Raw genomic sequence first — 26,493 nt, 5'->3', positions numbered from 1 at the left:
ATGCTGGAGTTTTGACGCCAGCGTACGCCTGGAACACCTGACTGAGCTCAGCCTCACCAGCGTGGTCAGAAACTCCTCTGCCGGAGAATCTGATTTATGAGCTGTAACTGCCAATTTGCTGGATTTGTCTTCTTAATAAAGCCTATTGAGTCCAACTGAATTTATTTATTTATTTTTAAAGATAAGCCGAGCGCTAGCGCCGTTAGACCTCCATCACGCGGGGATGCAATTTCAAGGGTGTGAAAGTAATCTCTGCGCGACGCTCCACCCCAAAAGATTAGTGAGTCATCATCGTCTCTAACTTCTCCTTGGCCTTCACCCCAAATCCGCCTTCCAGATGACTTTCAAGTATCCAAGGCTTTTCACTGACATACCACCTGAGGGTGTTCTAATGTTTTCCATCACACACCCCTATCCATCTCGAACGTGAAACTCCATGAAAATCAAATGTCAGGGCTGTTTTCACTCAAACAGCATCCTGCTGATTCCCCAGCTCCCACCCCAGTAACTGCGTCCCGGGAGAAGGCCCAGGAGAGTCCTTTCCTCAGGCCCCTCATCGGGAGCCAGCCCCAGCAGGCTGGGGCTGCGTGGGACCTAGCGGAGGCTCGCGTTTCGTCTCTGGAAATAAAAAAGGTAACTTTGACTCTATTATTCCACGGAGAAATTAGGAAAGAGCACCGACTGGCAAGGGAGGAATGAATGACAGAGCTGAAAAGGACAGGCTCTCGTCGGGATCATCCGTCTGGAGCAAAGATTGCCTCGAGCACTTTTAATGTGATCTTTACGACATCAGTCGTGCGTAAGTGGGGATAATTAGACGGAGCCGTGGAGCTAGGCAGTTGTTGCCCAGAATGATTGCCGCGGGGCCCATCAGCGGCACAACCCGCCACGACACTGCGTACAGGCGTGGAGAGGGGGACCCACAGGTAACCGGAACCATTTTCACCAAAAGACAGAAGCCAGCGCGCTCAGAACAGATTTTTTTTTGGGGGGGGGGGCGACCAGGGGAGAGCAAATGCTGTAATCTGAATTTCAATAAACCGGAACACAAGACTGGAAATAGGTAGCGCTGGAGAAAGGACCAGTTTTTAAAAGGACAACCGTTTGCTTTCTGAGTCGTTGTAACAAAACCGGGAGCAAGCCCGGGTGGGCAGAGCCCGATGCGGTGGGAAGGCACCCGCAGCGGTGCAAAGGCGCCCAGGTGTTGTGACTCCGAGGACTGTCCATCTTCGAGGCTAAACTCCAGCCCTCCTCCTCCCCTGGAAGCCGCTCCCACCCTGCCATCCGCTCCCAGTCGGCAGGTCGACAGTTCAGCTACAGGCACAACCTGATTAATGGCCACACTCCGTGCAATTCTCCTTTGGAAGTGCACTCGCCCTCCTGGGGAGCCCGTGCCTCTTCCTTCCCCACACGTCAGGGGCACTGAGCTGCAGACGCCGCTCAGCCCCTCCAGGGATGGCTAATGTTTGATCAAGTGGACGGCACTACGGCCCCACGCGAGGAGGTTCTGCCACTCGGGACAGGGGGATGATTCGACTTTCTCCTCTGCCTACTGGCGTTTTGAGTCCTGAACCAAAGTCACTGCTCTATCCAGAAAGGAGAGAGGATGAGGAAGGCCCGAGGTGGGGGGACACACAGCCCCAGAGCAGAGCAACCTGGATGAAGAAGTGGAAGCTGCAAAAACCCGACAGAACCAAAGGGTTAGTGTGCCAAGACGGAGCCACCTTGAATTTGAACAGAAGAACAGAAGAAACGGCTCTCTTCCCGGCCTTGTCTGGAACTGTGGGAGTCCCCCGGAGCCCCACCGCTGTGGCTCACTGTCGCCCTGACAACGGGCTGTCAGCGTTCCGAGAGAGCGGTTTACGATGACTGTATTCTGTCTTCACTGCAGGCAGAAGGCCGCTCCTGCGGCACCCGGACTGAATGCCAGACACCTCCAGGATTAGGGGCTGCCCTTGGGACACAGCAGCTGACTCCATGGGTCCCCAGACTGTCGAGAAGACTGAGGGATAGCTCCCTGTGTGGCGCGGAATGGGGCACGTGGTGGGAAGGGGCCCGCCTGTGGTTCCCAGCCCCATTCCTCGGGCCAGAGGTTCCTACCCAGCCCTGCTGCTCTGGAACACCATGGAAGGCTTTGTGGCCATCTATCCCTTAAAATGACAACAGCGAGAGGCTGTGAATGCTCCCGGGGGACTCGAGAGGGTGGGTCACACCACACTTCCTAAAGCGTCCTTCCTTTCCAAGTCCCAGTGTGAGCGTGGGGCAACCACAGAATCAAACCTGCACTAATCACTTTGTTACAGAAGCACAGCTCGGTTCAAAGGAAACCAGAGACACCGAGGCACGCTCCATCCGCGCAAGGGACACCGGCTGCCTTCACACTCACGGGAACGTGGAGTGGCTCGAGTTGCCAGCTGACCCAAATCCTCAGCAGCTTCATCACGAGCTAGGACGAGGACTGGGTGGGGCCGAAGGAGGTCTGTAGTTGTGTGAATACACAGAAACCAAATTTCTTCTTGTATTGTTATTCATTAGTGATTGTATTACCTGTCATCCGAACACCTGGCAGCCTGCTCTGCCCCTCCCCGGGTTTGCCTGCATCCTTCCCCATTTCCTCTCCGCGCGGTCCTGTACCTTTCCGCAGGTGGGTCCATGTTTTCCCGAGCAGTCAGGCATGTTCAACACTGCACAGAACCCTGAGTGCAAACATCTCAGGCAACCCTGGTGGGAAACTCACAAACCCCGCACGGGGTGAGGCTGCTCGCTCTCGTCAGACTTGCTGCTGAGGCGTCTCCAACGTCAGTTTCTGGGGCGCCTTCGTCTGTAAGTGACCATCACACCTTTAATTTTTTTTTTTTACCACTTTCTCAACATTGTTCACACTAACAAGTTCACTGAGATAAAATTCACATTTCAGGAAGACGTGTGCATCCCTCCTCCACGATCCGATTCCGGAATACTTTCGTCACTCCCCACAGAAGCCTCCTTTTGACGAGTCAGTGTGGCTTTGTGGGGTGTGACAAAATGTGCCATCTCGTGGGAATGCCGGTAACAGGGGAGGCTGTGCCTCTGAGGCAGGGCGGGGCATGTAGGGGACATCTCTGCATTGTCCTCTCAGTGTTGCTGTGAACCCAAAACTTCTCTAAAAGTATTATGTCCTAAAAAAAAAAGAAAGCTCACACCTGTTCTCAGTCACTTCTTGTTGTCCCTACCTGCAGCCTCTGTCGGCTGGGCTCCACCAATCAGCTTTCTGTCCCTATGGATTTGCCTCTTTCAGAGTCCAAATGTCTAACACCTTCCACGCAGCGTAATGCTTTCCAGTTCCATCTGTGTTGTGGTGTATACAGCATTTCACCCCTTCTCACAGCTGGATAATATTCCAGGGGATGGAGGGACCGCATTTGTTCGTCCGCTCCCCGGGCGAAGGGCGTTTGGGTCGTTTCCGCCTTCTGGCTCCTAGGAAGAACGCAGCTGCGGGCACCCGCGGACAAGCTTCTTTGTTCTGCCAAATCTTCCTCTGTCTCCATGGAGATGGTCATCTCCCTGCTTTATTCCAGGAACGCAGGGGCACCACCTGTGCCTTTTTGTAGGTGAAACCAACTTTTCCTTCCCAGGATGGATCATTCCGGTCCCTTTCACAGGTTGCTGGGTTCAGCTTCCTAGGATCTGGTTGAGATGTTTGTGTCCAAATTCAGGAGACATACTGGCCCATAGCGTCCCTCTCTTGTGATAACGTTATCTGGTTGGGCTTCAGGGTGAAGACGACCGTCTTTTCACTGAAGTTTTGTGATGAGAGTGTAAACATACACCAAAACTCGCATCTTTTACACCTATTCAAGGTTTTTTTACATTGCATCTTGTCATTGGAAAAGGCCAATAAATAATGCACGTGCCGTCTATTTATTGAGGATCGCAACATGTTTTTGCCCACACAACCAGGCAGCAGGGACGACAACAAGGGTGGATGAAGTTGTTACACACTGTTCACACCTGGCCGTGTTTGCGTAACGTAACGCCCTACGTTGACCTTCGAGATGAAGGCTGTCCCGCCCCCTCATCTTACTCCGCTATCGCCCCTCCACAAACGGATCTGCGAACTCCCTGCCGAAGGGCCTGTCTCTCCTCGAAGCTTCTGTACCCCTGACTTTCGGAACAACGTCTGTGTACACACACGTTTTTGCTGCAGGTTTTGTGCTGACAGTTTCTGCGTGTTTCTCCTTCTCTGAGAGATTTCTGACTCTTACACTTCTTTTATTTCATCAGTGGTATCTAATATGTACTTAATTCTTAGCCCACACTCATGTACGTTGTTTTAATAATTTTCTTACTGCGTCCTTGACATACTACCCAGAAGGCTGTGCGATATCTATAACAATTAGCTTTATCAGGCTGCCGTCTTTAAGCTCATCAAACGTGAGTACGTAATTGTGTATTTTAATTGAAGCATTTCCCCCGGCCAGCCGTTATGTGAACAAACCCAAAGAATATATGGTGGGCCTTCCTCGCTGACCGCATATGAGTATAACACCCTTTTACCATGGGCCACGTGGACAACTGGAACCTGGGAAAGGGAAACTATGTGATACGTAGTTACTTAAAGAACCGGCAGGGGAAGTGACGCTCTTCCCCCTCCAGGGACGAGCTGCTCCGGGAAGAACAGAGGTACCTGGGGTCAGCAGGATGACGGAGGTCACGATGAGGGAGCAGATGACCAGGATGACCAGCAGCGCGATGGCGATTCCTTTCCAGTTCCTCTGGGGGGGGTTGCTCCCCACCAGCTCCTGAAAGCGACAACAGAAAGGAGAAACGGGGTGAGCAAAATAAACAAAACACGCCCAATCCACGCTTTGCATCGACGTCAGGACCCAAGACATGGAGCCGTGGGACGAGGCCTGTTCTCACCCTTGAAGCCGCGATGAACTCTCTTCTCGACCCCCTGTCTTCCCTGCACCGTGGTCAGACCTTAAGAAAGAATCTCATACACCATTATGTTCCCAACGTTCATGGGAACTTAATATTTCTCCATCCAATAAACTCGATCCTACAGCTCAGGGTGAGGATGGTAGAGTTTTCTCTTCATTACAGCCCACCTATGACCCCCCAGAGGTCAAAGTCGAGTATGCGCCATTTTCCAGCCCTATGTCCGCTCTCCTCTGTCTTCATTTACGTCAGTCACACTGTTACCTTGAGCCTTGTCTAACTTCCACGGCCCCTCAAACAAGGCCTCCAGGCACCCCGGGACCATCTTCATGGGGTGACACACCCGCCCCTATGCTGGGGAACCCTGTTTGCATTGGAGCAGGGACTGGGGGTGGGAGGTGACATCTGGAGACAGTGCTAAAGGCGGAATCAATCTAGGCATTTAATCAGGCATGCTGCCTGCTGAACCAAAACGTTAGTTCCTTTCCAATTGTTGGGGTTACGTAATTTACAGTTCGAACTGGGGTCCTGTGAGACACGAAGGAAGTGATATTGGCAATTCGTAGGAAGTTAGAAATAGAATAGTGCTGTATTAATAATTATAATTGGTTTTTCTAGCTCCACTGTACACAGATCACAGAATATTCCGTTGCGGCCCAGCACTCTGATGCATGTTAACTCCAAGTCAGGACGAAATAGAATGGACGCGGCCTCAAAAACAGGTGATGCGGTACATAGACACTTCTTTACCGAAGACCGCAAGGCCTTAGACCGTATCAAATGGCTACAAATGAAAATAAAGGTGATATACGCAACTATGGGATGGCAAATAATTAATACCTAAGATCTACATATTAAAGATTGACCATCCAGGTTATCAAATTAAGAAAAATTAGACTCTAAACCCTCAACACCGGCTTATCTAGGTTATAGAATTAAGAAAAATTCAGCTCAAACCCACAAACACTTGCTACCTAGGTTGTTAAACAGATTCTGAGAGCCGTTAGTCTGAGCAGGAAACAATTCTGTAGCTGTTTAGAAATTCTTAGCAGTGCTCTTACTTGCCATCCAGCATTTAATTTACCTATTACAAAGTGACTTTTTAGCACTTAAAAATAAGGCTAGTCCTCGCTGGTGTGGCTCAGTGGGTGGGCATCATCCCTCAAACTGAAAGGTCGCCGGTTCCACTTCCAGTCAGGGCATGTGCCTGGGGTGTGGGCCAGCTCCCCAGTAGGGGGCGTGTGAGAAGCAACCAATTGACATTTCTCTCTTGCATCAATATTTCTCTCCCTCTCTTTCTCCCTCCCTTCCCCTCTCTCTAAAAATAAATACATAAAATCTTTTAACAGATAAGACTAAACCTAGGCATGAAATCTTGACAAAATGTTATACCGAGACAATCTCATTTCCTATTGGATTGGGTTTTTCTATGAGAATGCCAATACCCAGAGATGATAGGATCTTGCTGATTCGGCAGCTTTTCACTGTACCCTCGATTACCAAGAAAATAAGCCCTTTTCATCAAATTCGTGAATAGCATAAATCTCAAAGCAGGTCTATCCCTGAACCAATGTAGCATGGGCGGCCCCCTGCAGACACTTCTCGAACACTGATCAGACTGAACACCAGGGTCGCCACCCAAAACCGAACGCGTCCACACTCCACGCCACCCAAAACCCAACACGTCAACACTCAACACCACCCAAAACCGAACACGTCAACACTCAACGCCACCCAAAACCCAACACGTCAACACTCCACGCCACCCAAAACCCAACACGTCAACACTCAACACCAAATCTTTTCCCAGGTCTGGAAGGACACAGTTCATGTTACTGTCCCATCAGCTCAAACAAGTGATGAATTTTCAATTTTGTTTCTAATAAGAAGAATCTGGAATTCTAAACCTTATTTTAAACCCCTCTGTCCGATGTTTGGATGGAAAACAACCAAGGACTTTTGCTTTCTGTCACTTTCTTAACCAGCTAGGAGTACGGTAGCCAACCCCCTTGAGATCTGAATACCCCTGGGGGTTTTCTTTGGCAGCTAGAAGTAACTGGATTCTTAACCAGGACATACACATAGACTTTAAATGTTTCCATCGCCTTTGTCATGCAGCTTATAGTCAAAGGTGGAGAACGTGTGTTTTTGTGCTCTGCGGGCCTGGACGGCACGTTCCAGGAGAAATGTTTGAAGGCACCTTTTGCTGGAGAGGAGAGGAAGACCTAGCTGGGGAAGCACAAAGCGATGACAGCATCAACTACGGTCGCCAGGTGTCTACCTTCGGCTTTTTGCGGGAAGATAACGTCGCTGATGCACAACGATGAGATATTTTGCAGAATCCTGGTTCTTCCTCCTGCCCCTCTGTTCTCACAATAGAGTTTGGTGAGGATGAAATTATACCATCACACACAGGAGGAGGCAGCTGCAGGGCCACAGGGCGCCTGGCAGGGAAAAATGTTCCCGGGGACCAAAGCATCAGACCCATCTCTCAATTCCCTGACACCTCCCCCCTCATACTCCTCCACTGCATAAAACGCCCTCCTTCCGCTTTTGGGGGAGTCGGGTTTGAGTGACCTTGTTCCCCTCTCTTCTCATCCTGGCCAGTTGAATGAACCTTTCCCCACCTCCAAACACCAGTGGGTCCATCAGTGTTTGGGTTTCATCTGTACACAGGGCACTTGAACCTGAACTTGGAGAGGTAACCGATGGACTTGTAAAAGCTCTTGAACAAAGGCGCAGTGAGGCAGCTCTCTGATGTCACCAGTGTGCCCCTCCCTGGCCCACCATGCCCAGGACGGATGGCCAGGACATGGCCGGAGATGATGAGCAAGGGAGAGAGCCCACGAATACAGGGCGGAGCAAGCGCAGGTTTGCAGGCGTCCACATGGGAAACAACGCAATAATTAATACGTAATCACACCAGAATGAACGTCGTGTTTCACACACACACGGCGGTAAACCTACTTCTACCCCACTTGGATGACCAGAAGATACAGACAGTTGCAAAACACGCCACATGAAGCACGGTTAAAGGGGGCATTCAGTCTCGAAAACCAAATACTCAGTTTCCATTTATTGGAAAGATCACGTGGGAGAGAGAAGACGTATGTTATTCAGCCCCTGAAGGTAGAGTGAGGACCAGAGACAGGACTGTGTATCGATAAAACGTCCTTCTTTCTAACTGTTAGTACAGTACTGCCCAGCTGGAGAAGGGCGGCTTCGCCGGGGAGTGAGTGGGATGAGCAGCGCCTGACGGAGACCCGGAGGGTCAGTGTCCAGGGGGGAAGGGGGGAAGGAATCATCTTAAAAATGAGCAACACAGTTACACCCTCGGACACATGCAGGATGGGAACGAGAGCCATGAAACGGAAGCTGCTACCGTGCGTGGAAACGTGAATGGGAAAGGGGACAGAGACCGCTCCATCACGCTCCCTGGACGAAGAAAAGAAGGTGCAGGAAGAGTGGATTCAACCCTGATGACTGCACGGGAGGAGGCACAGTGCCGTAACCAACACAGACGTGGAGAGCAGAGCGCGCAATTCTGGCTCGTGTACGCCATTTCTGCACACTGCCGTCCAGGCAGACGAATTCTTACGTTCAAAAGCAGGGTCTCCGTACTCACGGGCACGCAGAACTTCTTTATTAGACTGTGTTTTCATTGGCCAAATTTCATTGTTCAGAGTGCAGGTAATTTTTTGCCTTCCACACAAGCAACATTGGAACAACAATAATAGGAAAACAATTTAAAAAGGAAACCATCACAAACTATCTTGCTAATCCAAGAAAACGCGATGTTTCATTTTTTTCTAACTTTCTCTCTCTGCACACTCCGTTCTCAGTAGGTGGGACCGCAGCACAGAGGTGCATCTGGAGACCGGCTGCAGGCTCGTGTGTGCGTCTTTGGACATCAAATGCGGCTTCACGCATTCAGACTTCCTCCTCCTGACCTGCAGGAGTTGAATTATTAAAAATTTGAGTCAAAAAATGACCCTGCTTCCCATGAAGGGCAAAGGAAGTTAATAAATTATCCCCTGAAATGTTGAGCTTCAGTAAGGCATTTCTCAGTAGAATTATAGATTTTTGTCTAGGATGGAGGAAATGAGGCTGTGATATAGTCCCCGTTCTGCTGGGTACACGCACGCCTCAGGGAGCCAATACAAGGGGAGGGTCTGGTCACATGAGCCCTCTGTTCCAAGGAGGCGGACAAATCTCCCATCCATCTGTCCGCTCATCCATCCTTCATCTATCCTTCCTTCCTTTTTCCTTCCTCCCTCCCTCCCTTCCTTCCCATAGTAATCTAGGGCTTTCTCTGCCAGACCCTGTTCTAAGACTCTTCATAAAAAAAAAAGTAAAAAAGCAGTAAAAAACAGTAGAAAAAGGGCAATGACACTGTTATCAACCCAACAAGTCAAATGGCTTTTATTCTAGTGCAGGGAGGAGGGGACAAAGAACAAACACCCCGTGCCAGGACGCATTTGTGTCTCCCTTTTGCATTGAGGGCCCTCTCTGAGGCTCTTGGCTTCTTTCCTCGAGGACAAAACACTTTGCCCATCGCTGCACAGAAGTCTGGGCCCCTCCAGTCTGCCTCTGAGCCCCGCTTGAGCCCTGCCCACCCTCTGCTCACAGCTCACTGCTCCTGCAGCCCCTCCCATGCCCCCCTCCCCGCTTTGAGTATTCCACCTCTGTTTCCCGATATTCTTCTCCACCTTCACTTCATCGGGCAAATGCATCCACCGTCTTTAGTTGCTGAGCGGGACATTTTGGGGAGCCTGCCCTGGTTTCACAGGCAGAGTTCTTTATTCTGTCATCGGACACAACAGTGATACTTTGTAAATGCTTTTTGGCAACATTATGGCACCATTAAAGTATGTATCCAACACCTGTGTCATCACCAGACCGCAAGCTACTTAATGACAGTGGCCCGGACGCATCTGTTCCCAATGTCTGGGGCAAACCTGGGGTCACGGCCGCGCTCGGGGACTGTCTGCTGAACGACTGAATCCGTGAGCACCTTCATAGCAAGGAGCTGTTATTTGCTGGCCCGTCTGGCAGAAAAGCAACGGTTTGATTGGCGCAGAGAGCCAAGCATCATTACAAGCCCAGTTGCATTAATGAGGTCGCGGATAGCAGTTGGTGCTGAACGAGGTAATGCAAGCTGACATCCAGAGTTGGCAACTGCTTTGCCCCTAGCGACGCGGTGGATGCTCATGTTTATTTTTAACACGGGCGAAAAAGAAAGCAAACAATGAACTAAAAACAGACTCAACCTTTGCTGAGGTTGTTGATGTTTGAACTATAAAATTCATCTCTGCAGAAGGCTGTTATGTCAGTAATGTGTGATGAGAGCTTGGTACTGGATGTGGGGTTGCGCAAGGGGGGTAGGAGAAATACAAAGTAAAATAATGAAGACAGCACCGTGTTCGGGCACCAGCGTGATCCGTGGCCTGCCGTCTGTGCCCACCCACGCCCTTACATTGGGCCACGCATGCCCTCTCCCCCTGGGTTAATGGTGCATCTCATCTTGGCCCGAGCTTCCAACGTCCCCCAGGATTTCTCCTGCTACCTTGTGTCTACGATCAGGAGCAAAGATTGCAATGAAAACTCCGAGGTGCTGAGTTCAGAAATTAAAGAAACTGAAAGCTAGATAAGTGGAAAAAAGCAAAGAAGGCTGGCTCTGGCCAGGTGGCTCAGCTGCTTGGGATGTTGTCCTGGGCACCAAAAGGTTGCAGGTCCGATTCCCGGTCAGGGCACAAAGCAACTAACATCTCTCTCTCTCTCTTTTTCTCCTCCCACCCCTTCCTCTCTGTCTAAGATCAATAAACATGCCCTCAGTGAGGATTTGAAAAAATAATAACACCCTTTTTAAAACAGTGAAAGAAGGCTGGGAGACAAAAGACATCCATTTGCTCAGGTGCTAGGACTAAGCGCGGATGGGTTTGGGAGACCATTAAGATTTATAACAATTGTAGCAACATAAGATATCGCTTCACTGTTTACTGTTCTCACTACGACCTGATGTTTCAGTAACATCTGCTGTGCAGTACGGGAAGGACTCCAAAGCACATTCGATTGCCTGCTCTATTTAAAGAAAGTAAAGAACACGGTGGCATCACACGCCTTCTGTCACTTGTCACTGCTGCATCAGAGCTCGAATGCAGGGAAATCAGTTTTAATCTTAGCAGGGTTCCCAAAGTGGGGTGGCCCAGGGCACAGGTCGGTGACTCTGCAGTGAAGAGGGGCTCTCCTCCCACAGCAAATAGGCCCCTGGGGTGTTCTGGGCACACGGCATATGGCAGGCTTGTCTTAGGTCGTGTAAATACAGCCCCACACAGCTGAAGATATGGAAGGAATGCAGTAGAAGGTGAGCTTCCTGGATGCGAGAGCAGAAGATGATTTTTGCAGTAAAGGAAGGCCTCTCCCTACGGCAGCTGCCACGGGAGATCGGAGCCCGGAAAGCCGCAGAAACAGGCGTGACCGGGGTGACGGGAGGGGCTGGGACTGCAGCAGCAGCAAAGGTCCATGCCTTGCCAGCCACGATGGGGACAGCTGGCAATTTTGCATATTATTTCCCTTCGCTAATGGCAGAGGGGTCAACCAGATGGCCCCCTCACTCAGGAAGGAGGATGTGAATTTGATTATTTTTCTCCCAATTTTCCCTCGTTCGGCCAGTCAGTCTCTTCCATCAGGCCAGCTCTCAGAAGGCTGGTGAGACAGGAGACCAAGTCTGGCTCCCCGAACGGAAAGGGGCCTTTTCTCAGGCATAATTAGACCCGAGTTTAGGTAATTGATAGTTTATAAATGTCCAGAAGATAGATGTGAACTAGCCAGGCCTCCCGGCGGAGCTGGTGCTCATTGGCCAGGCCAGCAGAGCGTGCAGGAGGAGCTGGGAGATTTCCCTGCTCCCCGAATTTCCCCCCACCCCTGTGGACGCTGTTTGGTCTCCTTAGGGCTTTGGGCTGCCTCTGCTGGCGGCGAGTGTGAGGAATAGATGAGAGCTGAACCCACAAGACCTTATTTAGTGGGACGGCACATCAGTGGCTGTAAGTCGCTGCAGGGTGGGGCTCGGCCGGCAGCCCACGTGGAGTGCGTGGCCAGTGGCACCGGTGGCGGAGGATGGAAACTGACCCCTCGGAAACCCTCCACTGATGTCACTAACTACAAATTAAGTTTGGCTGACAGGCTGTGCTTTTGTGGCCTGGTGATTAATTAGGAACCATCGCTCTCTTTGTGACGAAGAAGGGCTGACATCCTCCGTTATTACAGGCACACTCTTGGTTGTCCCTCCCTGCCTGATGCTCCTTCCTGTCCCTGACGGCTGTCCACCCGCCGGTTCCCTGGGGGCTCTCCACCACCCCCTGTATTTGTGCCCCAGGGACGGAACCCAGATCCAAGCTCCGTTGCTATGACCTTGAGACTCCTGATGTGGACTCTTACATGACAGGGCTTTCTGTTCCTGCCAGGGGCACAGCCCTTTGAAATCACATCCACCTCCGGTTACCAGGGCGGCTGTCACCCCCGCCTGCGGGGCGCATTTGCCGTTTGCCAAGTGAGTACCTGCCTTATCCATCCTTCTAGAAAAAACACAGAATGTGCAAATTACCAACTGTAATTACATATATATTTTTAAATTTCTTCGTCATTATGTTTTACCTACAAGTACACCAAGCCCTGATGTTACTTGAAGGCCTTCAGTTTAACAGACAGTGCCGATAGCTTTTTTATGAAATTAATTCAAAGCCGAAGCTGTTCTTCCCTTCGGAGCTCGGTCCGACGCGGAACTGTGTTGATGCAATGTGCCAAAGGCACCCCGTGGTTCCGTAAGTCACAGAGCAGCGACGCCGGCACCTGGTGCTGGTCAGAAGACACTTTGCAACACATCCCGCCCTGAGAAATCCCTCCAGGGGAGGCAGGCTACACAGACAAGTGGCAGAATGTAAAACGGAGCTCAGGTACCTCCCGCGTGGCCGTTGGTGGCAGCCGTGGTTAAAATCCATCATGACACCATGGGTGTCTTTGCACACGGGCACTGAGGCCCATGGGTGGCTCTTTGGCAAGCCCCACCTGTCACTTGTCTGTGTCACAAACCCCTGCAGGCTCTCTCCATAAAGATTCAGTGGCTAACAAACAAGGCTCAAAGGCAAGAACCGCCAGCGATTTCATGGCAGAGATGAAAAGAATTTGAACTCAGCGTTTCCAAAGGGTGTGCCGCCCTGCTCCCACCCTCTGGCATGGCACCCTCTGCCCTCCTCCCTCACCCATGGGTGCTGGCGGCCACACTTCCATCCTGCCAGCCCTCTCTGCTCCCCCTCAGCCTGGAGTAAAGGGACCAACCTGGGAACTTCAACTACTCCAGTTGACTCCTCACCATCGTCACAAAGCACGGGAGAAAGAGGGAGGGTGGCAGAGGGAGTGCCCTCTTCCCACGGCACACACGGGGGTTCAGAAGAAAATAGAGCAGGTTTACGGAGCCAGATGAATGAAGGAGGGAGGTGGGGAGCAGAGCGACAAGAAGCAAAGGCCGAGAAGAGACTTAATTCTCCTCCGGAGGCCTGAAGGCATTTTCCTCTTTGATTTAAGAAGATGCTCCTGTTTCTTGATGAGATATTTTACTTTGCATTGTATTCAAACTAGTTCAAGTTGGTTTCTGAAACTTGAGAAGAAGGACGGCGAAGCCTTCCGTCCAGGGCTCCCTCCCTGAGGAGGCGTCCGCATTCATCGGGGAAGGGCACTGTTGCACTTCCTATGGGGAGTAGCTACACGTGAAGGGCAGGTGAAAATTTGGACTACTGGCTCGGTTTACAACTTCAAGCATTGCTAATTGGACATACAATTTTCTTTGGGAAGACCGGGTTTTCCGCTGTAGATATAGCTATTTTTTTCCAGAGAAACACTGAGCGAAATTTAGCAATTACCGTAATGAACCCTCAAGAATCCACACTTGTCATCATCTATGAGCGTTGGTGTAGAGTCCGCTCGGTGGCAGGAGGGGCAACTGAAGCTCAAGCAAATACCACCGAGACAGCTGGCACCGCAGAATGTGCAGGGGCGTCCTGTGGGCTATTCCCGAGTCACTGTTGTAGGTGCCAACTGACTCAAGGAGAAAGCTCCGGTATTTTTGCCCTGGCTGGGTGGCTCAGTTGGTTGGAACATCATCCTGTACACTAAAAGGCTGCAGGTTCGATCCTTGAGGAGGCCACTTACGGGAGACAATTGATCCATGTTTCTCGCACATTGATGTTCTCCGTCTCTCCCCCGTCTCCCTCTCCTTCTCCCTTCCTCTCTCCCTAAGATCAATAAACAGCCCTGGCCAGGTAGCTCATTTGGTTGGAGCACCCTCCCATACACCAAAGGGCTGAGGGTTTGATTCCTCATTGGGGCACATGCCTGGGTTGCAGGTTGGATCCCTGGTCAGGGCATGTACAGATCAATGCTTCTTCTTCACATTGATGTTTCTCTAGCTCCCTCTCTCTCTCAAATCAATCAACATATCCTTGGGGGAGGATTTTAAAAAATAAAGAAAGCTCTAGTATATTTAAAGTCTAGCTGGCTTAGAATAAATCAACTTTTTTTTTTAAACAGCTATTCTTGTCATCGAGAAGGGTCTAACACTGGCATTTTCATGTCACTCAGTCTCAGAAAGATATAGAGCATCAGAGAAATTACTAACCACGGGTGACAGAGAAATTAATAACCACGGGAATAAGCAATCTTCACGGCACCTGCAACCTGGTTCGCCTCGCCATGCAACCTAGCACTCACGGGTTCTGAGACTGAGATGTGGACATCTTAGGGAGGGAAGGGGGGGTCATTATTTTGCTGACCATAGTGAGTGGTATATTCCATACGACGTAATGTCACACATCAATGAAAATGACAGTCACTGCAACAGGCACAGCCGGGTGAGCTGCACAAACCTAATGCTGAGTGACGTGGGTCAGACCCTAATCATATATGCCGAAGGATTCCTCTGCTAGAAAGCTCACCAGTGGGCAAACTACAACTACAGGGCTCATACTTAAGTCTATAGAGACAAGCAAAAAAAGAAACTTTCAGAAAATGCGGAATGTCGCATAACTTGGTGTCGAGAGAGGAGTCCCCATTGGAAAGGAGGAGGCAAGGTGCAAGAGCTTCGGGGGTGCAGGCCCTGGGTGGAGATTATGGGGCTGTTTCAGACTGTATTAATCTGTTGAACTGCATCCTTGCATGCAGAGTTCACAATGGCCGCAGTTGGGCATGTGTTGTGTATAACCACCTGTGATGTCACTGGCCAGGAGTGGTGACGAAAAGAGAGACTTCGCCTGCCCTCACCCCCAGGGCGGCAGAGAGAGACATCAGGCCAAAGATGACACCATGAGGCATGAGGGATGGGCAGCAAGCCAAGTGATGGGAGGGAGTGTATGCTGGGGGGTGCCAGTTTTCATGGGGGGGCCACAGAGGCAGGCCAGGGCTCTCTCTGAGGAAGTGGAATTCAATTTGGTGGTTGAAGGATGTATAGGAAGTAGCCAGGTGAACAGCTGGGCAGGTTCTCTGCTCAGAGGGGGCTCAGCACAGAGGGTGAGAGCCTGGTGCCCATGTGGCTTAGACATGCCAGGGCTATGTCTTATGATGAAGTTGCAGGGAAGGCACAGGGAAAACCAGGACAGCTGTCCAGGCAATGTCGTGTGATCTGTATTTCATCCAAAATGCATGGGAAGGCATTGCAGGAGTCTGTACGCCACCCTGATGACTTCTGGAGCAAGGCAGGCACTGATTAATGATTCCACTCGTTTACTGACATCATGCCCGGAGAAAGACCAGGACTGGTTACTACCCCCACTGCACCTTAAAAGCTGTCAGACTTCAGGTCAAGCTGGAATCAAATACCCTAAAAAAGGACAACACCCACGCAGCAACTACTACTATTTTCGGGAGAAAATAAACTACGCCAACCCAACCCCAGGATCGGCCATGACATCGCTTCAGTCTCTGGTCTAAATGTATTTTCTTTCTAATATTTATTTGCCGTGAGAAGCTCTGACATAAATTTACTTTATGTATCATGGACCATTTACGATAAGTAGAAGATAGCAGCAAATTACAAAATCAATGGTGCTTCTCTCTCAGGATGGTGGAACAGCTTCCTAATCATTGTGTGCCCATATTCAGGAGGACAAGTGACTTGCAGACAGGAGGAACAAATGTTAAATAACATTTAAAGCATCCAACACATGCTCATCAGTATTCACCATGTCAGCCTGCCTGACACACACTCTGAGTCTGTGTTACTGGCTCATTTAATTAATCTTCGTTAGTGGGGGCTCTTATCTTTTCATAAAGGTGTTCGAAGTGCTCCAAAGGTAATATTTGGCTGGAGGAGTCTAAGAGGAGCCCCCGGTGGAAAACAGAACTCTGAGTGGCCCTTACCTTAGAAGATTGTGGTAACACGCCAATGAGGCCAGTCCCTACCAGTGACATTAATGGGGAGCGACTCCTAGAGACACTCCGTGGGTTTGGTGTTCTCTCTCTCTGCGTCTCTCACAATGCCTCTACCACTGTCTCCAAACCGAATACCCCGCAAATCCAGGATTTAAATGAAATTCTCTCCCCTCCGGCATAGCTATGAGCACAAAATCAACACTAACAGAAAAGAAGCTTCAGAGTGTACACAAGCACTGATCAAAAATGCTGAAGAGACACAAATACCCGGAGGGCAATTCAGTCATTTCCGTCATGCGTTACTTTGCAGACCAGAAAGTAAAAGCACTTGGGTTTGAAGGTGCAAATGATCTAAATAACAGCCTAGCACCGCCCAGGCACGGAGCTCAGAACTAAAGGTGGGATAAAAAAGAAACATGAAGAAAAGAATTTAGAAGGCACCGAGCGGAAAACAGCCGGGAACATGAGATACAGGGAGACTGGGAAGACCTGTGACACCCAACTCGTGAGGAAGACTCATCTGGAGGGGCCACGCTCTGGATCTCCGGGATGGAGCAACAGCCAAACACATCGCGGCAGCTGTGGGCATCTCACGCATGTGAAGAATTACGCCTCTGCCTTAGTAAGAAAAGGGGAAATGTGGGTTATGGTGGCCTTTTCAGGGCAGCTATTTATACAGCACACTCTCAAATAATTTCTACTTGAAACTGTTGGGTTGGCCAAGAGGTTTGTGTGGTTTAAGATGCTCTAGTAGCACTTAGTTGTCTTTAATGTCATTTGAAACAATTTCGTTAGAGTGCATTGTGACAGCTGCCATGTCAGTACTAAAAACGTCAGTACAACATTAAAAAACATCACAATTGGTGAATTTTTCCGCAGTCATTTTAATACTGAAGATGAAAGAATATACGTAACATTTTCAGCGTATTGTGCTCTATTATTTCAACAAAGGTAAATAGGCAACTGATACACAAAAGAAGATTTGTGCCGTGTATGGAGAAGGTGCGGTGACTGATCGAACGTGTCAAAAGTGGTTTGTGAAGTCTGGTGCTGGAGATTTCTTGCTGGATGATGCTCCACGGTCGGGGAGACCAGCTGAGGTTGATAGCAATCAAATTGAGACATTAACTGAGAACAATCAGTGTTCTACCACGTGGGAGAGAGCGGACACACTCAAAATATCCAAATCAATGAAGTTATTGGTGAAAATGAAAAAATGTGTCTTTTATTTTATGGAAAAAACCATATAGACTTTTTGGCTCACCCAATATTAAAACACATTCTGCACTTTGAGTGGCAAATTTTGTTATGTGGAAGGGGCCCAGACCACAAACAAGCCAGGCAAGTTTATGTTGTAAACTAAATTAAGATTCATTTGTTACTTTGATTTTATCAGCCCAGTGTAAGTCATTATCTTATGACCCAATGTGTTTAAATATTGCCATTAAAAAACACTGAAGGACACCTTTATTGTTGTTGGAGGTAAAACTGACTTTTAAAAAATGACCCCAGTTTACAGTAACACCACGGAGACCTGAGGCGTGTGTTTGAATGATGGCGTATGCAAGGAAAGAACAGAAATTTTACTTTGGGTGTTAGGTAACAGATGAAGAGAACTGGTAAGGAGCCGCAAGGAAAAAGAACACAGTAAATATTTTATTGGAAAATTGGACCTACAAGGAAATGTCAAGGTAATTAGTCTACTTATCTGAAGAAAAATGGCTCGGGCCAGAACTTAATTACTGCCTCCATAGAGAGGAAGCCAAAGATTTTTTGGACAAAAGAAAGAAGAGTTTTCTAGTCTGCGGGACAGAAGGAAAAAGCTAATGGACGTGACAAGAAAGAGGATCGGAAATAACTTCATGTATTTCGTGAAATGACACGATGGGAGCCTAGTTGGAATCCCCCGGGGAACATCACCCAGGGAAACAGGTCAAAAGGAAGACTCCTGGGCCCTCCGAAACCTACTGACCTGCTGTCTCTGGGGTGGGGGACAGAGAATGTTCATATAGTAACACCTGCCCAGGTGACGTGCATAGATACTGAGGTGTAGGAACCCCATCTACAGGCACGGCTCACCCTAGGATCGTCTCCCCAGAAATTAGTTTTGCAAGTTCCCTGGAATTGGCTCACGCGTGGACTGCTCAGCTGCCAGAGGAAGACTGCTGCGTTGGGACAGGGGCCAGAGTTTTAATGTCCAGCCTGGGGTCTCTAATCCCTCCGAATGAGGGTCTTCATCAGACCACCCCCTTCTCTCCGCCTTCTCCTCTTCCCAAAGGAAAGTACAGCAGGACTTGTGTGGGGTGCTCTCTCTCTGGTCCTTCCCAAATGTCATTCTGCCCTGTCCTTGGCCCTGTTCCGTGTCTGGGGGGACCAGCCCCAACCCCTGCGAACTGCGTCCCCCTGTCTGCCTTCACTGGGGGTTTCAGCTTGGCCAGCAGGGAGCCTTGGCCGCAGCTGGTTGGGAAGGAGGCCAGAGGTCCAGGGATTTCTTTGTTGGGGTCTCCCAGCTCTGCCAAGCTTCCCTGACAGGGGCGACTTCCTTCCTCAACCACCCCCTCGGGAGCTCCCTTGCCCCTTCAGGCTTTGTTTAGGGCAGGTGCCAGTTTCATAGTGTTGCTGTTCTTGGGGGTCACAGCTTTCTGATTGCCCCTTGAACCCTGTCCGCAGCTTCGCCAGCTCTCCTGCCTGCCCGACCTGTGAGTCACCTGAGCTACATGAGGAGTGTCTTGCACTCGGGTCCCTAACGAGGGCCCAGTGCTCTGTAGTCACGCCGATGGCAACTGTTCAGTCTCGGGAGGTGATCTTCCTTGGCTACCGGAGAGGATGCCCGCCCTACCAGCCAAAGGCCAGCCCGGCAGATCCACGGAGCCAGACCCTGCACTGACCGGGCCCCCCGGGGGAGCTGTGTGCAGATGGAGCCCGGAGAAGCATTATCAGCACACAGCCAGGAAAAAAAAAATGCTAACTAAGGAATTCCAGGTGCCACGGAGCCATGCTGGGAGGCACTTGGGAATCTTCCTAAAACCGAGGAGTCGGGGCTCCTTGGCCTTGTTTCACTTGCGTCCTTGACAGCAGACTGCACGTTCTGAGAACACACGGAGAAAACGATCATTCAGGCCGGCCGCCGCGGGTGTGACGCGCCATAACTGGACCTGGGTCCTAATTGACGCTGAACCCGTGACTGAAAAGGAATGGTGAGCAAGCTGATTGGGAGATGTGATTTTAAGGAGCCTGCTTAACCCACATGAGAAATGAGTCACGTAAGGAGGTTTGTGTACTCATGGTTTGCAAGAAGACAGGGAGTGAAAGGGACCCCGTGATTCCCAGAAGCTGTATCTGAACAAGACTGATTTCCTGGGCTTCACCGAGCTTACTGTTTGTTCATGGAAGCAGGAGTTTGGCTCTTATTTATTCAAATTAGTAACGGCTAACTACATCAACAGGCTAGAGTTTGGCAGCAAAATAACCACGGGCATATTTCTCCCTAAAGAGTTATCAGCTCCAGTGTTAGGGCGGAGGGGGTGGCAGAGAAGGGATGGGCCCCATTTCAAGCCCATCCAGTGCAGGTCTTGGCTTGGCTCCATCCAAAAATCACTGTGGTTTTTGGACACTGGGGAGGGGACATCAAATTCAATTAAAAAGATAAAGCTTCTAACAGGGAAAATGGCTCAGTGTCTCCAATATGGAACACGCGTTTCTCTGGCCCAGACAGGGAGCTGGGTGTTCTAGCTGGCCAGTACCGCTGTTCATGGATTTATAACACTAATCAAGTTCAACTAACTAGGTCAAAACTTAACAATCAGCCCTGGCTGGTGTGGCTCAGTGGAATGAGTGCTGGCCTGCGAACTGAAAGGTGGCCGGTTTGATTCCCAGTCAGGGCACATGCCTGGGTTGCAGGCCAGGTTCCCAGTAGGGGGCACTTAAGAGGCAACCACACACTGATGTTTCTCTCCCTCTCTTTCTCCCTCCCTTCCCTCTCTATAAAAAAGTAAATAAATAAAATCTTAAAAAAAAACTTAACAATCAGATCATACTGCGTTTAATTTTTATCATCTTTTACTGATTCAGAAGGGAGCCCAAACTGCACAGGAGTCTCAACGCTGGGGTAATATTCCATCTGCAACATGTCTCGGATCTCACGACCTCGAGAATTTGCCACATCAGACCAGTTCTCCCAACACTCGGCCAAGTTGCGGCTCACTGACCCGGCACACACGTGGAAGCCTGCGGAGGAATGCAAATCCACGGGAGCCAGAGACAAACAGCATAGAAGGGGTGAATATATTAGACCCAGGAGAGCTTCCTGCTTAATTCCGAGTCATGATTATTAAGACATCTTTATTAGTACTGAACACGTGAAGGGTGTTCTAAGGCTTAGAACTTGTCCTTGAGTTATTTATCTGGAGTATAACTCAACTCGAGAGAGAAATCCTCTACACGCAGAGGTAGCAGAGGTGCCTGACTGGTACAGCTAACACCCGCCAGAGGGTTTCCTTTCCTCTCGGTGGCTCAGGGGGCACAGAGGAACACGGCGTTAGCTGTGTGGGGGAGGAGAGCATGGAGAGTGGGGGGCCCGGTGGGGCTGCCGGTCTGAGATGGGGTCCAAGGCAGCCAGCCTCCAAGGTGGACCTGGGATGCATACCTCCTGTTGTTCACGCCCGTGCGCTCTCCTTCCAAATTAAATCAGCCCTGGCTACGTGGGGCCCATCCCTTATGGTGCAAGGGACAAAACGTGACTTCCGAGGCTGGGTTATAAAAGTCGTGACAGCATCAGCCCGGGCCCAGAGCCAGGCAATTTCCTGTGGCAGAAGGCAGCCCCCTGCCATGAGGATGCTCAAGCAGCCCCGTGGAGAGGGCTGGGGCTTCTAGCCAAACGCCGGGACTCACGTGCGGGCCACGTGGGCGAGCTGGAGTGGGTCCTCCAGCCCCAGGCTGGCCCTGGATGATCCCGTGGCCCCAGCCATAGCCCCTGAGAGGGGTCACATCAGAACCAAGAGGCCAGCTACCCCCAATATCCTGGCCCACAGAAACTAGGGGAGCTCATTAAGGACTAGTGCTGTGTTAAGCCACCAAATTTCAGGGCGATTTGTTTTGTGGCAATAGAGAGATAACTGAGGAGTGAGTAAGACCTGGAGTTATATGAGATTCAGGTTATTTGAAAGAGTATTTGTGAAGGGGAGAAGTGGGGGGGGTGGATAGAAGTATACGGGAAGTGGGGTTCACCTTACGACCCTCTAAATGTCAAGACAGAGTTTTTATTTTATCTTATAGGAAATTGAGAACCACTGAAGAGTTTAAAGAGGTGATTCAGTAAACTAGGACTTTGGGAAGATCGACTCCAACAGCCTATCACAAAAGGAAGAAATTCCCTTTTAATTTTAATTATTTTTTAAATCACAGAACGGGTATGGGAGAGGAACCTCACAAGGTGCAAATCATTTCTTTCTGACAGAGAAGCTCTTTCTTCTAGGTCTTCCCAGTGCCTGTACACTTGGTTAGTCCGAGTAGTCGTGCGCTCCTGAGCTAAGTTCATGGCCCTTCGGTGGTTCACCTAAAACCTGGATGCCGATACCCTAACGACGGCAGACCCGAAGGCCAAGTTTTCAACGTGTCTGTGGAACGCTGGGGGACGCCACGGCTCTGCGGAGTCTGCCAGTGTCACACGGCGCCACCACGGCATTTTCCTCTCCGTAAATGTCCTGGACCTAATGGCTTCAGGAACCCAGGACACGTACAGACTGTACGCTTCCCGAAGTCTCACTGATGTCGTGTTTTAAAGTTCTGTACGATAGTAAGGCTGAAATAAACACGTTCTGCAAGGCATTTCGTGGTCGTGAGAAGAATCCTGCATTAATTTCCATGAGAAAGCAGGTTATTTTTATTTGGCTCACTAGCACGCATGATTGGTGGGAAAAAAATTGCTTTATACTCCTTTTGATTTTCGCTTAATTTTCAATTATTTTAAATCACTGCTTATTGAATTTCTCAAGCCGTTGCAAAGAAAGCATTTGACTCACATAACTGTATTCACACTTCGCAAAGTCCAATGGGCCAAAAAAAAAAAAAAATCCCTGAGGAGGAATTACTATTTGAAGCCCTTATGGATAAGACGGTTTGTGTATTTAATACATAGTAAACATCTAAAACTAGCCTTAGTTGAAATGTGGCTTCAGGTAAGTGGATTCCAATAATATTCCCCATTTTTTCTCTAGGAAGGTTGGCACCCGAAAAGAAAGCACCCCAGGCGGAGAAACATGGCCACACACCCTTAACTGTCGGCAACCTTCCTTTCTCTTCGCATTTCAGTCTGACACTTGGTCCCAGAGCCCTCGCCATCAAACGGGGTCCGGCCACAGGTGCGTGCCACGCCCCTCAGACACAGAGCTGTGTTCCTGAGTAACTGAGTAAGGAGCCGGTCGGCACAGGAATATCAGACACACCATTCGGGGAAAGGAGCCCCGTGAGAAGACGCTGGGGTGGCTTAGGCTTGCACAAACTCAGCAGCGCACACACAGCAGGAATTCAGGGACACTCCAGCACTGGGAGGACAGGCTGGGCAGCTGTTTCCCCCTTAGATCGAGGAGCCGCCTCCAGCAGGGGTTCTCAGACTTTAATAGTTGCGGGACACGCTGAGGATTGGGGCCCGGGGGCCTGGGGCAGGGCCGGAGTCTGCATGTCTGCTAAACTCCCAGGGGACACCCTGATGTTTCCCAGACTCCACTTTGAATGTTTGAAACAGCGACCTGCAGAATTCAGATTAGGACAGCATTGATGAGGAGGAGAAGGACCTACGAGACCCCAGACCATGTCCCGTGAGGTTCCAGGGCAGGAAGCATGGGTGGGGCAGACACTAGCTGCGAAAGAAGTGGGGGAAGCTATCGACTGGGGAATAAAGTCACTCCGATGAGGCAGCCCTGAAGCAGTCGGGCACAGAGCTGCAACGCTTTCAAAGATTTGATGCACAAAAGAAGAAGATCAAAACTACGAACAGTAAAATGATAACAAACCCACAACTATCAACAACTGAACTTAAAAAAATGAAAATGAATGAAGCAAACAATTAGAACAGAAACAGAGTCCCAGAAATGGAGATCACATGGAGGGTTATCAGTGGGGAGGAGGAAGGGGGAATGGGGGGGGGAAGGTACAGGGAATAAGAAGCCTACATGACAGGTACAAAATAGACAGGGGGAGATTAAGAATAGTATAGGAAATGGAGAAGCCAAAGAGCTTATATGTATGACATGAACTAACGGTGGCGGGGCAGGGGGGAGGATGCTGGTGGAGGGGAATAAAGGGGAGAAAAAATGGGACAACAGGAATAGCATGATCAATGAAATATATTTAAAGAAAGATCTAATGCACAAAGAAAAGCTGTTGCATTTGGACCGTGGGAGCTGCAGGAAATGGGGCGAGAAGCTCTTACAGAGATAAGGGAACGCCCATTGTTGGGAAGTGAATTGTGACCCCACCCCCAGTCTATATGTGGAAGCTGGAACCCCACAGTGGGACTGTATTGGAGACAGAGCCTTTAGGGATGTAATTAAGGTTAAGTGAGGTCACATGCATATAGAAAAGGCCACGTGAGTGAGGACACAGCGAGAAGATGGCCATCTGCAAGATGGGGGCCACATCTGAAACCCACCCTGCTGCACCTTGACCTTGGACTCCAGCCTTCAGAACTCTGCCACCAAATGCTCCCGTTGAAGCTGTCAGTCTGCGGTATTCTGCTATGGCAGCCTGAGCGGACATATCTACCTGTCTTGCTGAGAGTGAAGAGGACAGACTAGGGGGCCTCTTAAACCCAGCCTAAGCCAGCAGCTCTCACTCTCTAAGTATCTAAGTATCACCAAGTATCTAAGTATCACTAAGCTCTAAGTATCTCTAATCCCAGGAATGCAGAGTTACAATTATTCAAATGCAGATGAAGGACACAACGTTTCTTCCTTCCAAAGCAGGGGAGGTAGGTGTTTCAAAATGAACGGCCTAGACACACATGAGAGAAGTAAGCTGAGAAGGATTCGTCGGCCAAGAAGGATGAGAGTTCACACATGTCTTCTTGTGCACAGTTGACTTTGGCTGAAATGGTTGACCTTCTGGACAGTGGGTTACCCTACAGGTCCAGAAGTTCGGCCTTCGTCCAGAAGGCCTCCTCACAAATGTCCCGGGGAGATGAACACCCACCACAGCTTTTAAGGACAGAAGAGGATGGACACCACATGAGTGACGAAAAACCAGAGAAAGCACTTACAGGTGCTGAGTGTGCTTCTCTGTGACATTTCCTCTCGACACCTAGAGGCATTCTCTTTATAAAGGTCATTTGGGAACAATTTCAACCAAACACAGTGGGGGGGGTGCCCTCAGGGACCCTTTAAGGGTATGTCCAGTCCTAGAATATCTGATTTGATTTTTTTTTTTAAACCAGGGTTAAGCAGGAGACGTTCTCAGACCAATACTCCCCCTGGTAAGTCTTGTAGACTCATCTGTCTGAAGTCCTAGGAGTCAACAATAAAAGTACCCGTTTTCTCAGGGAACCAGATGCGCACATATTTCTTTATAAAAAGAAGGAACTGCAACGACCAGTTTGTTTTTTCCCACGTGCTCAACAGTGATGTTAAACGCTTTTTAATCTAGCAAATAATTCAGGCTGTAAAGGAAAACACTAAACTTAGTTTTCTTTCAAAGGAAGGAAACAAAGTGTCTCACACGACGGGACTATGGTGCTTATGACAAGTAAAATTAAAAATCTTAACATCCGCTGATTAAAGATTGTGAAGTGGAAAACCACATTTGCTTATCTAATGACAGCCAGCAGTGGGTCTTAGCCCTCTCTGCAGAGATGAACGTGTTAGGAAGATACGGGAAAACGCACATCACAGTATTGGTTTCCCTACGGTATGGGGACCCCACCAAACACATGCGTATGAAAACAAAACAAAACAAAACAAACTGTAAATCCAACAAAATACTGAATCTGAACTATTTCAGTCCAAGCGGACATTGGAGGCAGTTTGGACCTGTTTATTCGCAGAGTTAGAAGGAACATCCGCCAACCTCATGACTGCTTTCTCCAAAATCCACTGACTCGACCTGTTAAACAACATCCCTCAAATGGATTTTGCACATTTCCCAGCTGCCTTTGCTACGACACAGTATTAGGAGAACCTGAGGTTGTGTGATCTTTGTTCACACACAAGATTATGGACGGCATCTTGCATGTCCTCTTTGAGGGATGGATTTGCAGAGACAGGTGCTACTCATTAAATGCTACGATTTCTGAATTCATTTCCCCCAAGTGTTATCTCTTCCTTCCTTTATTAGCATCACGAATGGGAACAGAGAACGGCTGTCACGGTGATGGAATGTGATGTTGTTTTATTTTCTCCCTCTCTCTTCCCCAGCACAAAAGCTGTTCCCAGTCAGCACCTTGGAGAGCGGTGAGGCTCCCACTGGGAGAAGGCTGACTGGGATCAGGATGAGTCCGGCCTCCCGGCGGGTGCTGTTGCAAAGCATGCCCTACCCTCTTTGGAGAAACGCCTGATTCTGGAGCCAGGGTAAGGGAAGTACACACGGAGCCTGGAGTATCTCGTTCTACCGGAAACAAGCACTCGAATATTGGGAGTGTGGGGCATGCCGGGGGATGGCGGAAACCCACCCAACCAGCTCCCAGTGGCCGGAGCTGGGGCAGTTTGAACAACCACATAAATAACAGAATTTGAGTTCAATAAAAAGTATAAAATAAACATAGGTGAGACCACACTTGGGTTGGTTGGCTACAGCCTTCACAACAAATACCTCACAGGCTGGGGTGGCCTAAACTGTAGACATTGTTTCCTTAAAGTTCTGGAGACCAGAAACCTGAGACCCAGGGGTGGGCGGGGCTGGCTCGTCCCAAGGACCCTCTCCTGGGTATGTGGACGGCCGCCCTCTCCCTGCGTCCTCCCAAGGCCACCCCTCTGGTGGGGTGCGTCTGCATCCTCACCTCCTCTTCTTATAAAGGCCCAAATCCTACTGCACTAAGGCCCCCACCCCCACAGGCCCTCATTTTAGCCTGATTACTTCATGAAAGACCCTCGCTCAGATACATCCTGAGGTGTAGGGGGGTAAGATGCCAACGTCTACGTGTGAGGGGTATGATTCAGCCTCCAACCA

General features: G+C 49.7%; 1 protein-coding gene across 4 annotated transcripts in view; it reads right to left on the bottom strand.

Annotated features, from left to right (window-relative positions):
• Positions 1-26,493, bottom strand: part of DPP6 (dipeptidyl peptidase like 6) — a 508,565-nt gene that overhangs the window by 187,557 nt on the left and 294,515 nt on the right. For all 4 annotated transcript variants that reach the window (XM_045198757.3, XM_024564471.4, XM_045198758.3 and 1 more), the window contains exon 2: positions 4,667-4,781. In XM_045198757.3, the coding sequence (XP_045054692.2) occupies positions 4,667-4,781 (115 nt within the window). The remainder of the gene's footprint in view (positions 1-4,666; positions 4,782-26,493) is intronic.

This window comes from Desmodus rotundus, chromosome 6, assembly GCF_022682495.2.
Source record: "Desmodus rotundus isolate HL8 chromosome 6, HLdesRot8A.1, whole genome shotgun sequence".
In the NCBI taxonomy this organism is placed as follows: Eukaryota; Metazoa; Chordata; class Mammalia; order Chiroptera; family Phyllostomidae; genus Desmodus; species Desmodus rotundus.
The sequence above is the reverse complement of the archived record's forward strand: the minus strand, read 5'-3'. Positions and strand labels throughout refer to the sequence as shown.